Source organism: Globicephala melas, chromosome 2 (genome assembly GCF_963455315.2).
Source record: "Globicephala melas chromosome 2, mGloMel1.2, whole genome shotgun sequence".
NCBI lineage: Eukaryota > Metazoa > Chordata > Mammalia > Artiodactyla > Delphinidae > Globicephala > Globicephala melas.
Window position 1 is genome coordinate 270,992 of NC_083315.2, and position 14,874 is coordinate 285,865.

Consider the following 14,874-nt stretch of genomic DNA (forward strand, 5'->3'; position numbering starts at 1 on the left):
TTCTGTCAATGCGTCCTCCTCTCGATCTCCTCCCAGAAAACAAAAAATTAGAAACCACACCCCTCTCTTCTGGACCAATAGTGAAGACTGGGGTAGCTGACACCTCAAAGCTTTCAGGAAAGGTTATAGTTCCATTAACAACAGCAGAACATCTTTATTGTTCCGGGAGCACCCATGACCGTGGCTAAACCTCTAAGTGTCGATGGGCTCCCTATCATTTAGGGAGCTACATAGCTGTCCTGCGGCTTTTCTGATTATGCGGAGGAAAAGAACTTGAGGCCGGTGGCTCCTTATTAACTCCCAGCTGAACCTCTGTTCTGGTAAAACGCACAGTTATTCTGACCTCATCAGTCTGGACTGGAGGACTAAAGGCACAGGAGGTGGGATCTGTAATTTGAACGTAACTTTTCAAATAAGCGGAGTACCACCCAATTAGAATGTCTCAACTCCACTTTCCATCTTTTCCACTAATTAAAGGTCCTCAATGCTAAGTTACTCTGTGCTCCGACTTTCACACCTGGAAAGCAGGGCTAATCACACTAGACTCAGGTTATGAGGACTTCATGTTTTCCAGAACACTCAGAAGAAAGCTTAAGCATGTATACCAAGAACTATATAAATCCTTGTAAACATTTCTAAAAATTAACCTCTCCTCTCACTGTATTTTTTACATCTAGAATATGGGGCTGAACGTTAGTTCATCAGAAAAAATAGTGTTGTTCAGAGATTTAATATGAAAACCATTATGTAAGGATGAAATATTTTAACTCTGGCCAAAGCCCATGAGCACAGATTAATGCATTAATTGTGCAGAATCTATCATCTTCAAAGACAAAATGGCTTTTCTGATGCTATTTTGTGCCAGAGTACATAACATGCCAAGACAAAGAACACTGGAGCCACATTAAAGAATATCTACTAACTTGAAGTGTCTACTGGATTTTGTTACTTCATTTTCTCAAGGGGAATATTGGAGATGTCACCCCAGATGTTTCATCCATGAAAGCTAGGTTTCTAGCCAAAGTCTCAGAAAATGACTTCCTAACTATACCCGAGTAACTTCCGTGTGTGCCCATGCACTGCAAGGGGCGCGAGTTGGTTATAAAAGTGTTCCCTTCCACGTGCAAGTTGGGCTACTAGTTCTGAAAACAGGGTGGTCTTACTCTGATTCTCAGCTGAACTTTAATTCTGTCCCAGTGTCCCAACACTGACACTCATCCTCTAAGCTCTGCAATAGCACAAGGGCTACATAACAGCTGCCACACCACAGGTCTAGGAGGTTAATGTTTAATAAATATGGAGCTGAACAGTGTGAGGTTACAACGTACTAATGCGACTTTCTTCAGCAAAAAAGGCCTTTTAAATGGAAAAATGTGCATTTGCTATCATCTAGAAACTGCCTGGAAAGTCTGGCTCCATCCATGTATTTTCAAGCTCTTCAGTATCTCTGAAAAATCAAAAAGTACTTTTGCTTTGATATATGAACTGAAGTGTATCTTTGAGTTGGCTCACATTATGGCCATGCTTTTCAAATTCCTTAAATTACCAGAAATGACACTTCAGACTAGGAGATCTTGCTGTTAAACCTGTCTGAATGCATTAACACCAGAAATGACACAACAAGAGAGGTGACGTTCGCCAACCCCTTGGATCTTCCAGAAGATGTGCAAGTGACAGTTCTCTACTCACAGTTCGTCTGCTGTACTTATTAATAGAAAAGAAGCATATTTTAGACATAAGATGAACAGTATTACGAGTCTTTCTCCTACATTTCAGATACATTTTGATGCTCCTAATACACTTAAAATGTTAAAATTATACTTGGCATGTCAGTGTTCTATGTTCACACATTTCTACATTTAAAGGTTCTGTGATTTTCTGCTTTTAATTTCGGAAACAGTCATTTGAAGTCTAAACTAGGGTGGGGAAGGACTTTCAAATGAAAATTGGGAAGATTTTTGTTGATGTTGTTGAAGGTGGGAGAAGCTGAAAAGCAGGGAGAGGCGTAAAGATGAGGAAGAAGGCCTTGCGGGCCTGGGCCGTGGCTATGGGTCCGAGTGTCCCTAGTCTAGAGGTCTTCTGATGACCCGATCTCACCAGAGAAGACCAGATAGTCACTAGGAATCGACACCCCAAACCATTCATTAAATTCCAGTGGCATATAGATCCTATTTCCCTGCTATCACCTAAATGTAGGATACAAGAAATTTCTAGAAGAGAGTAGGGGATAAGCTGCTTTCACCTAACAAGGTGATCTATTTGGGGAGAAAACAAAAACATTTCATAGATCAAACCCACCTTTTTGTACAATAATTTCTCTAAGGCACAGGATGTATCTTAGGACCATAAGAAAATAGCTGGCGGTTTCACTAGAAACAGGGCGTCGGGTGAGTCATTTATGTGCATCGCATCTCAGGTTCACCTATAAAACGGGGATAAGAGTAACCCCTCCTTCCCGGGCTTGCAGTGAGGATTAAATGAGGTGCCCAGTGTAAAGCTTGTGGAACAGAGCCTGGTGCACAGGAAGGGCTTTGGCATCACGACTCCCTGAGGGAAGTGAAGCATGTCGGTCGACCTTTACCCGCTGAGGGGGCCACCCCAGGTCCCTTGGGGGTGCCGAGGGTCCTATGGCTCAGCAGGATCCGTCGGGGCTGCGTTTAATGAACCAAGTTCCTGATTCTACCTTCGTATCAGTAGCAGATATAACATTTGTATTAGGAAAATGCCGTTCAGAAATGGGTGACTCTAGGTTCAAAATGCTTTTGTCTATTTTTGCTTAAACATGAATATAATACCACTTAAAATATGCCTTTTTTGGGGGGGATGGTGTAACAAAAGTTTACTTGCATTACTTTCCCCAGGTATTACAGTTTTTGCTATGCTGTGATGTATATAGTTCAGGGAGAGTCATTACAAACACAAACTTGAGGATAAAGGGACCCAAGATTTTCATTGTAATGTATTACACAATACTTCAGAATAATCAAATCACCCTCATTCTCTTCTAACTGGAGCAGCTATGGTAATGACAGACTGTTATAAGATCTGTGTTTTCTGTTTTGAAAATAAACACGTAGGCCCAGCTCTATATTGCTGTCATGGTGGGGACTTTTATTTTTGGGAGTCTTATATTTTTTTAAATTTTCCTTTGGGAAATAGTAATCCAGATGGGGGTCATCAAAAAGTAATTATTCAACCTAATGTGGATTTTTTTTTTCTTCCTAGGGTAGGATAAAAAGCTTTTATAAACTCAAGTAAACTTAGTTTCTGCTGCCCTTAGAAGAATACTTTGTTCAGGCCTGCCTCAGGAAGAACAGAGCATGGTGTTGTTATACATTGTGATGAGGTTTATACACCTTTTTTGGTTATTTTTAATCTGTTATTTTTAAAGCAGCCCTGAGAGGTACCTGGAGCTATATGATCTCTAAAGAGGAACAGGGATGGGGAACAGAACCACCATGCAAACAGCGTGGTCACCCCCAGGACCAAAATCACTACAGTAGAGCTCAGTGGTCAGCATGCTGAACTGAGCAGTGACAGGGTCCTGTCTAGGCCTGCTGGTGGCTTTGCTTTTGAACAAGAGCAGAAATGGCAGAGCATCTGGGACCAAAGTGCTGAAGAGGATCAGAGTGCTAGTGACCATCACCTGGAAGCCACCCAGAGGCCCAGGGACAGGCTGAGAACTAGGGACGACCCTCGGCCGTGTCTGCTGGAGGGTGAGCTGAGCCCCTTCTTCCTGCAGAGCACGTGGGTCCCTCCTGTGCTGGGACCACCACCCGCCACCGATGACCCAAATTAGACACACAGGCTCCACGCTACAGCCTTAAGCAATGCAATCTTCAGCAGGGTGTCTCTATCACAAGATAGCAAAAATACAGTACTTAAACGTGAAGCAAAGAAACCGTAAAGAAAGAGCGCAGACACTCTTAGGGTCTTAGATAAAAAAAAAACAACAGAGCTTGATGACTACCAGAAAGAAGCATGAGTACAGCACACAGAAAAGTTCTTGCAAAGCCATTTCATGGAAATTTAAATGCAGAGGAATGGCATGTTCACATGACTTAAATATATTTAAATGCCAAGCAGTTGCCATAGGTAATGCCCTGTAAATGTCACAGCCTGTTTTAAAAGTAAATAAGACACCCAGAAATAAAAGAGAAAACATATTTGTTTTAATCATTAAAAATGACTGATTTAGAGAAACGGACAATGAGCCCAATATTATTTTTGGACTAAAAGCAATCCTCTGTAATTCCTGATATCTTCTATCCTTTCACATACTTTCTGATGACTATAGAGAGAAATATATTTTAACAATCAGTTGTGTAAACTAATTTTGAAATAAACAAAAGAGAGACAGGGAAAAGCAGAAAGCTGTAGAAAGACAGAGAAAAGAATCAAAAATTACATTCTTAGGACCAACCAGATCCACTTAGTCACACTTTTGGGTTTGGTGATGGGATGCACTATATATACTCACAAGTGATTTAAATATTAAATTCTCTCTAGAGAACCAGAACTAGGTGATGAATACGCACTGTGCAGAAGATCATAGTCATTGCTTTGAATCAAAGGACTACACAAAAGAGCCTGGCTCTCACACTCCAGGGTAAACAAACTACATACTTTCATCATGAAAGCACAAAAAATTGCCCCTTCTTTGGGTAATGACAGCCAGGAAAATCGTAATTCCTTGCAAGATTCCCAAGCTCTCGCAGGCATGTGGTTTCTCCCCTCCCTAGTGGTGACTCTCCACACTCAGAAGGGGAACGCAAAAGGGGCAGAACAGTTACTCACAAAAACTAAAGAACTGGGAAGGCTCCTGAAACTACAGATGTTCCACGGCGATGCTCACTGTATCCTCTTGTTTTAGAGGTCTGTCCTGTTAGACGCACACCCAGTTAAAGCCAGCAGGAGTGAGCCACTCATTACGCATACGGTTTGCACATGGGTCCAAAGCCAGGGGAGCTAAAAGCATCTATTGAACAAGGGAGGAGAAACCATCCTTCCCAGGCCACCACAATGGGAGCTGAACACAGGACGTTACAAACACGCAGGAAGAAGTGAGCCATTGTTCCATTCAGGCCTCGGGCAGCATTAATCACACAGGCCTCAGCACAAGATGGGAATAAGAGTTAGTCGGTCGGGCTTTTTAGGAAATATATTTCTCTTATTTTCCAAACTCTAAGTAACTGGATGTATTATCCCACTGATTTTCAGCCTACTTTAGGAGACAAATACTGAATGATATCACTTATATGTGGAATCTACAAAATAAAACAAACAAATGTGTACAGCAGGACAGAAGCAGACTCCCAGACAGAGAGAACAAACTAGTGGCTACCAGTGGGGAGAGGGAGGGGCAGGGGAAACTGCTGTGTATAAAACAGATGAGCAACAAGGGTCTATTGTACCGCTCAGGGGATGTGGCCATTATCTTGTAATAACTTTTAACGGAGTGCAATCTGTACAAATACTGACTCACTATGCTGTGCACCTGAAACTAACATAAATACTGTAAATCAACTATACTTCAATTTTAAAAATGGAATGATCTTCTTAGAAAAAATAATAAAATCATTAGATTAATTTAAAAAATTAAAAAATAAAAGTTATTTTATTAGATAGCTTATTGGATAATAGATAATAGATTCTTACTTGGACAAAAGGATGCACAAAAATCCTTTCTTTCAAAGTGAAAGGCAAAGGAATCTGTATTTGTCCTGATTTATAGGACCCCCTGGAGAAGCATAAAGAAACGAAGGATGTGTAATGATGAAAATGCACTGAATTAATTATTCACGAGTAATCGTCATCATCATAAAAATAATTAGCAGGGCTAGGAAAAGCAGAAAGTGGGCCCAGAAATGAAAAAAAGATGATTATTTTTATACTGGAGGAAAAAAAAGGAGGTAATGGGAGTTGTGTGGGGCAAGTGTTGAAAGCATCTGTCAAAAGGCTGCTTGAGAAATGGGAGTCCCAGTTTATGATTAATTGAAAAATTATTCAAATGGAAATTCCATGCTAATGTTAGCAGTCATTAAGACAGAGAAAGAGAATAACCCAATTAGTTACTCAAATTCCTACAGCTGCTTTTCATGGGATTAGTGCCTTTTTTTGGTTTATCTTGAATTGAGAAATTGAGTGCACCTGTTCACTGCTAATCAGTGTGAACTGGGAAGGGTGACGTTCACTTAATCACACTTTCCCCCTCCCACAGTAACTTGCAATGGAAGAGAGCAGATCTGGAACCAGAGAGCTCAGGGTCTGAATCCCAGCACTGCTGCTTATTAGCATGTGGTCTGGGGAAAGTCGGTTAATATCTCTGCGTCTCATTTTTTTCTCATCTGTAAAATAGACACAAAATACGGAATGATGAAGACTGTTGCAGAAATTAGTAATAATCACTGCAAACCACCAGGCAGCCAGGCATCCTCAATAAAGAGCAGCTATAATTATTCCACAATTGCAAACTCTTTGTAGTGGCGAAGATTTACCCTGAAATGGAACAGATAATGAATAACACAACAATTCAAAATAGTTTTTTCATTTGAATTGTCTCCCCTGGGTCACGGGCAGGCATGTTATGTCTCTGACACTCCAGTGTGGAAAATTCCCCAAAGGGCAAGACTGCATATTGTGGAGACTTCAGTGTTGCAACGGCTTGGAGAAGGTCACTTAAGTTGCTTAGTAGCCACAATACGCAGAACATCAGAATGGAGTCTTCGATGAGAGTAAGAATGAGCATACACACGGCAAATTCCAGGATTAGGTCAGCAACCGGTCTTTTGCTGCTCATTTTTGGGGTTGGCGCACGTAGCTGTTCTTGGCCTGGCAGCTTGCATGTGTTATCCACGCAATCATATAGGTATGCTAGCGTGTTTACTCTTAATTGCTCGGAGAAAGTTTTAAATTGTGAAGATCTTTACTCAAGATAGAATATGGCATTTGCATCTGGGGAAACAGCTTTGGAAATGCCCAGTTCTTAAAAGACAGGTCTCTAATCTTTGTAAAAAGCTCTATGAAGAGCTCACTGACTGATACAATTCCACAAGGGAAAAAATAACTACTTAAAACATACATTACCTAAAAGACCTTAATTGTATCACTGCTTTATCCTAAACAGCTGTACTTGGTATCCTTCAATTGGAGTAAGAATATATGGGTTATTTCAGTACTCCCGACATCTTACAAGGAGACCAACATTTATTAAAAATTCTTCCCACTGCACAGCAGAATGCGAGAGATACTCAATTTCCCTTGGAATTTTTGTGCCATCTTTGGATGCCTGGTGCTTTCATAGAGAATGGGTAACAACACTACAATGAAGCTGAACTTATCCAAGTAAAAACCAAATTTTTTTGAGTATCAAATGGAAAATTACACTTTGTACACAGCATTTTACCCTCCCCCCCCTTTTGGGGGCGTAATTAAGGTCCAGGTCAACTTATCACAATTCACAGTGGTGACAACAGTATTTATCAAGCATTTCGCAAGTCATAAATGTGCATTAATCTCATTTCCTTTTTGTGCACACTTGTATCATTTTCCCCATTTTACAACTGAGACTCAGAAAAGCTGACTGACAGGTCCGAGGCTAAACTCAGTAAACCATAGGGCGAGTACTAGAAGCCCGATCTTTTAATCTTAAGTGCAATAGAACGGGCTCTTCTCCATGGTGTCTTCATTTACCGCTCTACAGGTTCATTGGTTGCTTCAGCAAACATTTACTGAATGCACTCTAAATGTCAGGCACTGTGACCTTAGAAATACAGTAAGTCCCCTACCTACAAAACAGTTCTGTTCCGAGAGCACGTTTGTTAAGTCCAACGAAGTTAGCCTAGGTACCCAACTAACACAGGCGGCTCTACAGTACTGTGCTGTAATAGGTCTATAATACTTTTCACACAAATAACACATAAAAATCAAACAAATAAAACATTTTTCATCTTACAGTACAGTCCCTTGAAAAGGACAGTAGTCCAGTACAACAGCTGGCATGCAGGGGCTGGCATCGAGTGAACAGGACAGAAGACTTACCGACTGGAGGGGGGAGAGCAGGTGGGAGATGGTGGAGCTGAAGCAGATCGTCAGCAACAAGAGACGCCAGCTACACTGCCGCCGCTACACCTCAGCAGTACCGGCTACATCGCCGCCGCTACACGCAGTACCGGCTACATCGCCGCCGCTACATCTTAGCAGTACCGGCTACATCACCGCTGCTTTTACACCTGCTTCCAGCCAACCTGGGCTTGAAATAAAGTTACTGCACTACTGTGGTCTACGCAGTCCTGTAAGTGAAGTACACAAAAGCACGACCACTTGCAGAGGATGCACGCACGTGACAACTAACTCACGTGACCGGACACGTGAACACATGTTCGCATCTTTGAAAGCTCGCGACTTGAAGGTTCGTATGCAGGGGACATACTGTACGAATTACAGATGGGTCTCACCCCAAGCAACTCACTGAGTAATGACAAGAGCTCCGTGTGACTAGTGCTCCGGGGGCCCTGAGTGGGGCTCTGAGTGAGATGGCATCCTCTGGGGCGGCAGAGATGAGGCCACGGGCAAGTGCGTCCAGCATGCACCCTCCTCCATTCACGCCTGCGCCCAGCCAGCGCCATCACCATCTGAGCACCAGGACACAGTAAAGACGGGAAAGCGACCGGCCAAGGTAAAGATGAGCGGCGGCCACTGAGGCAAAGGTGGGGAGCAGTGTTCCAGGTGAAGGGGCAGCTGTATGAAAGGGCAAGGCGATGCCGGCACCTGACCCCCGTGTCAAATCTTTCTGTGCAGCTGAAACGAATGAGGCGTGCGAAGGGGCAGGTGAGAGATCAGCAAAGGCCGGGTGCTGAGGGGTTCCTGGGTTTGGGTGCCAGGAGGAGGAAGGTGAACTCCATCCTGAAAGGATGTGTAACAGTGACACGATTGGACCTGGATTTCAGAACGATCCCCCTTGCCTTAGTGGAAGGTGAGACCGCGGCAGGAACTCAGACAGGTGAGGAGGAGTGGGGGTGGAGGACGCAGCAGTGGGGACGCTCGCTCGGGGGCAGCCTTGCTGAAGGGTAGGTGGGGTCTGGGAGCACGAGGCAGGAGCCTCTACCGCCTCTGGGTCTGCCTCCCGTGACTGGGTGGGTGGGGATTCTCTGAGTCCGGAAGGACGGAGGGAGAGCACGTTTCAGCTTGGAGGGCACGGGCCGTCGGGAGTCTGACGGTGACACGCTGAGAGTAGGAAGTGCTTTGAGGGCCTTCGAATGTGGACGCTGATGTGCCCAGGGATGCAGGACGCCGCCCTGAACAAGAAGAGGACGCAGCGTGGCCGCATTACGTAGCAACATATTTAAAACATTGTGGTATTATCTCCTCAAAGCAGTCATCGTAACATGGAACTCGATCGGCATATAGGTAAAAGAGGTATACAAATAAATAAATATGGATGGGTCTTACACGAATAATGTTTTAGCACATAGATCTAAATATCTTCCCATATGCTGGCTAATCTTATCCAGCGTGTGATTAAAAAAAGTGTCAAATACCAAAGTCTTGAAAGATGAATTATTTTAAAAACTTTATTAGTCACACCCTTTATCCATACTGCATTTGCTCTCAGAAGGAAATGTACACCCGAAGGGTGAAAAGGAAAGAAATAGTTTCCTTAAGCGAAGGAACAGAGAGAGCAGAGCATGTAGCTGGCTCCCTGCCTGTCAGAGAACGCTGAAAGGCTAGAAGTTTCAAGGCAAATCTCCACTAATCCACCTTTTACCAAAGTTCGCACTTAAAGTCCACCTTTTGACATGAAACATTTAATAGGAACTTTATTTTAACCACAAAGTGCCCTTAAAAAAAATGTAACATCGGATTCCATACTAGGCTAAAAGAAGAACGTATTAGGTAAGTGAAAAGAAACATGTATTTTTTTTAAAAAAAAGAAAGAAGAAAAAAAGGACTTGTGAAAAGCATAACGCGGTTAATGAGGATTTCCACTGAAGACCAAACGTTAATGACAATGCAAAGTTTCTTTCCTATTGAGGACACATGCTTCTTAAAGAACGGATAAGTCAGTAAAGTCCATTTTCTAGTGGCATATTTGGAGACACAATTTTAATCTGTTGAAATGGCACAGAGACAAAAACCAAAATACAAATAAACAACAACAAAGAAACGTTTTCTTTTAGAAAGAAACTCCATTTAATTGGCTTCCACTCTCGCGGTTTAAATTCAGCTCCTTAAGGGGGGAATAACTCCCTCAGGAAGGCAGCTTTTTGTTGGGTATGTGCATGATGTTCATTTGTCTTGCATCTAAAAATTAGAACATAACAAGCTTCTAATCATCACTTGTTAATTTGAAACAAAAAGAATTCTTCTTTTCCATTGAAAGCAGACTGTACTAAAAAAAAAAAAAGCAGCATTCTCCAAGGTCATATGCTGTTGGCAAAGCTCAAAAAACCCTTATAGTCCAACTTGCTTATGTTCAGCTGTGTTTACTTAGACTAAACTTGACAAAGTCTGCGTCTGATTATCCTGAGCAGTCATCTGCCCACAGATAAATAGATATTACACAAACTTCTGGAGGGAATGACATTTGGCCTCCATAATTTTGGAATAATTTACTACGTACCCTCAACTTAAAACACCAAAACGATCCGCAATATGTTTGGGGGATTGGAACATAAATATTTCATTTCACGGAGGGAGCAGTCTCCATGACCTTCACGGATTTGAGGTGATTTACTGACGAAGTGGGGAACTGCTCTGGGAGGTGTGGAGCTGTTCTGTAACAGGCAATTTCGAGGCAACATTTATTTCAGACTTTTCAATAACATCAAGATTTCAAGGGATTTCTGTAAACAAACTGTCACTTAGAGAAAAAACTTTCCATCAGTATTTCTGCATCAAGTCTCCAGAACAGAACATGCGTATAAAAATAAGAGTTAACTAAATTATTTCCAGAGACTACATGTTAGAGTAATGTTTACACTGTTGGTAGAAAGCAAAAGCTCGGTGTTTTACCACTATTTCTTACACTAAATGCAAAATTTTGCTTTTGGAGTAAAATGTAAACCATCCCCATGGCAGAGTCTGTTCCCGATTACCTAAGAATTGATTCCGGCCCATCTTATTTACTTTGCTTGCTGTTATATTTACATAACAAAAGATAGACATACTTTCCTCTCCAAACTAAGATTGTTTCAAAGGTGGAAGTACTCATTATATCCCCCAGCCATCAATCAATGAACCAATCAATCAACAGATCTTTCCTGCATTTTGCTAACAGCTGGTAATACAGTAGTGAGCAAGGAGGAGGTGCTTTCTGTCCTCTGAAGTTTGTCTGCTGAGAAAAATGATACGTTGAACACATACTGTCATTTTCTAGGTTGTTCATTTTACTTTATACAATTAGGAAGCATGCTCCCCCACTAAAACTAACACACTTTCCCCCTGACTCCTGTCTTATTATTGAGTTAACCTAGGGATGGGGTCCTTCATTTGGAATCGGTGGGTGTGTTAAGGGAGCGTCAGATGCTCTGCTGTGCCAGCTTCCTCTAGCAGTTCTGGCTCTGTTTGTAATGGGGTTAGTTTCTGAGTGATTCATTTAATGCTCTCTACTTTGGCTTTTATTCTAATGTACTAAATTTGCTTTGATAAGCACTTTGTGAAGTGAAATAATGTAAACGACGGCACTGCTGCTATTGGAGCAGCTGCCACTCACGCCTAATAAGCTGGGTTTCCAAACTCCCCTGAAAGGACTGAATCCACCGAGGGACCTTACGGCACATTCTCCCACTGTCTTCTCTCATGATGCGTTTGCTTTGTCGGTTCACAAAAGATGATTTTGCATATATAAATAAAGAAGGACTGTGTTTGCAAATGTCCATGCCTTTAAAGATCATCTAACAAATCCAGAACGTGTGCTGGAGACGGGAGTGTCTTCAGACTAGTATTTGTGAGAAAATCCATGAAGGCCTCATTAGCTTTTAATGCAAAACTGCGTCCACAATCATTCTAGAAAGGGCAGGTTCCTCAAATTCAACATGTAGTCAGAGAAGGGAATCCAGGAAAATGAGGGAGTACGAAGCTCTCTTCCGAAGCCCAGCCACGTGACAAAGCCAGAGGCATCTCCAAAGCCACAGATGTACCAGCAAACCAGGTGAAGAAGGCTGCTGCAGCTTGAAAAAGTAACTTTACCACCTTAATACCTAGGTCCTCTGAGAGCTGTCTCAAAGAGGAAGGTAAGTGGTGTTAGGAAACAAAAGGGACATTCAAATGACCACATTTTACTTTTCAAGCATGGAGGGAAGGAGCAGTTGATACACTTCAAGGAACAAAAAGCCTCTGAGGAAGGGAGCTACTTGTGGGTGGCTTCTTACAAAGGAAAAGTACATTTGCAAATCTTATCAGATTGGACCAAGACACAACTCTGCACAGAAACTAATACAGAAGCTCATTTTAAAAGGATACGAAACTCCTCCACACGCCAGTTACTGTACACGTGGGCAAGGCTATCGGGAGACCGTGTTACGTCTGACAAAGGAGCGCAGCCGCCAGTATCTCTGGACGCTGAGTTCATTCTCTAAAACGCAGACTTCCACACAGAAGCAACATTTATAGTTACGGATCACTGGCCGCAATCAGTTTGCAGAAGAGCTGCAGTTGAATCAAATTTATACGGCCCTCTCAATGTTAACCAAAGTAGACAAAAAAGGAAAGCTTTCACAACCAAACATCTTGAAAAATCTCCTATATTTTTTGGTTTCATTTTTCCCAGAACTGAAACACCACAAAATAACACCACCTCAGTGCACTCACTCCAGCTCAGTCAGGAAGGGCTGAGGTACATAAACATTTTTTATTTCACTTTTTTACAAGACGGTGACCAACATTTTCTTAGCCTTCCAAAAAGCTTCAGGTTTGGAATACATTTTGGTTAAATGTCAGCAAAGGAATTTGCTCATCATTCAAACAGCACTATTTCTTTCCAACCTTGGAGTATATGTAGGAACTGTGTTGTGAATGGAATTACAAAACAGCTCAGAGCCACAAAGGGAAATCCAGTTCTACAATTCTCTAGTGTTCTGTAGGGAAGCATTCTGTACAGGAGAAAACAGGAATTACAAGGGACATTTATCCCCACAATTTATCAAGTGCTTTCACAATTACTATCAATAGCTGTGTGAGGTAGGGATTTTTTCTTTCCCTCATTTTATAGATACTGATATAAATCAGAAAAGTTAGATGATTTACCTGATGTTTCTCAGTTAGTTACTGGTAGAGAAGAAAATCTGAACCCAGATCTTTAAAGCCTAAAACCATAATCTGAAGGTACTATAACTGAAGCCCAAAAGCCAGCATCACAAGTAATGGGAAAACACTAGAAGTATTGCCAGGAAGGTCAGAAACAAGACAAGAATGTGTACCACCATTACTTGTGATATACAACTCAAGCAATAAGCCAGAGAAAAAATGCATGGCAAAAATTTCAGAAAGCAAGTAGAATCATTACTCTTTGAAAATAATACAATTGTATTACTGGAAAACACAAGAAAGTCAACTGAAAAAACTACCAAAAATGATAAGCAAATTCATGGTGGTAGCAGAGTACAATATTAACATACAGAAAGGAATGGCTTTCTCATGTAAAAACAACAGTTAAAAAAAGTGATGGAAGAAAGGACCCTAATTAGGGTCTAGGACTAAACTTAACAAGAAATGTTCAAGGACCTATTTGGAACATTTTAAACACGACTAATGGCCACAAAAGGAGACATGAACAGACATACCAAGCTTCTGCATAAGATGATTCTATATCTTAAAAAAAATCAAATTTTCTATAATTAATTCATAAATGTAACACAATCCCAATAAAAATAACAAAACTTTTTTTGAGGAGACAAGTTGATCCTAAAGTTAATAGTGGAAAACAAACAAGCAACAAGAGCTAGAAAAACTATGAAAAAAGAAGACAGAGGAAGAATAAGCATAGCCAGATTTTAAACATATTCTAAAGCCTCAACAGTTAAAACACTGTGGGATTGTAGCATGAGGAGAAACAAAAATCGAGACCAGCAAGATAACAGAGACTCAACTTAAAATGTAGTATTTCCAACCAGGAAAGGAGGAGAAAGACAAATCAATAAAAAGTGTTAGAATAACTGGGTAGCTCTATGGAAAAAAATAAAATCGGACATTTTCTTCACACTATATTATACCATTTCTCAAGCTAAGATACATTCCAAAGAAATAAAATATTTAAGCTACAAATTGAGACTCACAGAGATACCAGAAGAAAACCTGGGATACTCCCTTTAGGGTTTTGAAGTGAGGAAGTTCTATCACTTAAAATCTAGCAGCCAAAGAAATACCAGTAAATGTAATTACATTTCTTTCAGAGGCTACATGGGGAAAAATCAAAAGGAGAATCAGTTTTTCCACATCCTCACCAACACTTGTTAATTTCTGTTGTTTGACAACAGCCATCTTAATTGGTGGGAAGTGGCATCTCTTCTTGGGTTTGTTTCTTTTAATTGAAGTCTAGTTGATTTATAATGTTGTGTTAGTTTCTGATGTACAGCAAAGTGATTCAGTCATACACATAGATTTTTTTCATATTATTTTCCATTATGGTGTATTACAGGATATTGAATACAGTTCAATGGGCTATACAGTAGGACCTTGTTGTTTATCTATTTTGTATACAGTAGTTTGCGTCTGCTAATCCCAAACTCATTTATCCCTCCCCCCGCTTCCCACTGGTAGCCGTAAGTTTGTTTTCTGTGTCTGTGAGTCTGCTTTTGTTTCACAAATAAGTTCATCTGTGTCATATTTTAGATTCCACATATAAGTGATATATGATATTTGTCTTTCTCTTTCTGA

General features: G+C 41.2%; 1 protein-coding gene across 8 annotated transcripts in view; it reads right to left on the reverse strand.

The window, feature by feature from the left end:
• Window positions 1-14,874, reverse strand: part of MKX (mohawk homeobox) — a 178,555-nt gene that overhangs the window by 125,028 nt on the left and 38,653 nt on the right. The window contains exon 5 of one of the 8 annotated variants that reach the window (XM_060291605.1): window positions 12,576-12,648. The exons of the other annotated variants lie outside the window; for them this stretch is intronic. Within the exon in view, the coding sequence (XP_060147588.1) occupies window positions 12,620-12,648 (29 nt within the window). The 3' untranslated portion in view covers window positions 12,576-12,619. Of the gene's footprint in view, window positions 1-12,575; window positions 12,649-14,874 lie in introns of those variants that run through there. 8 annotated transcript variants of the gene reach the window in all.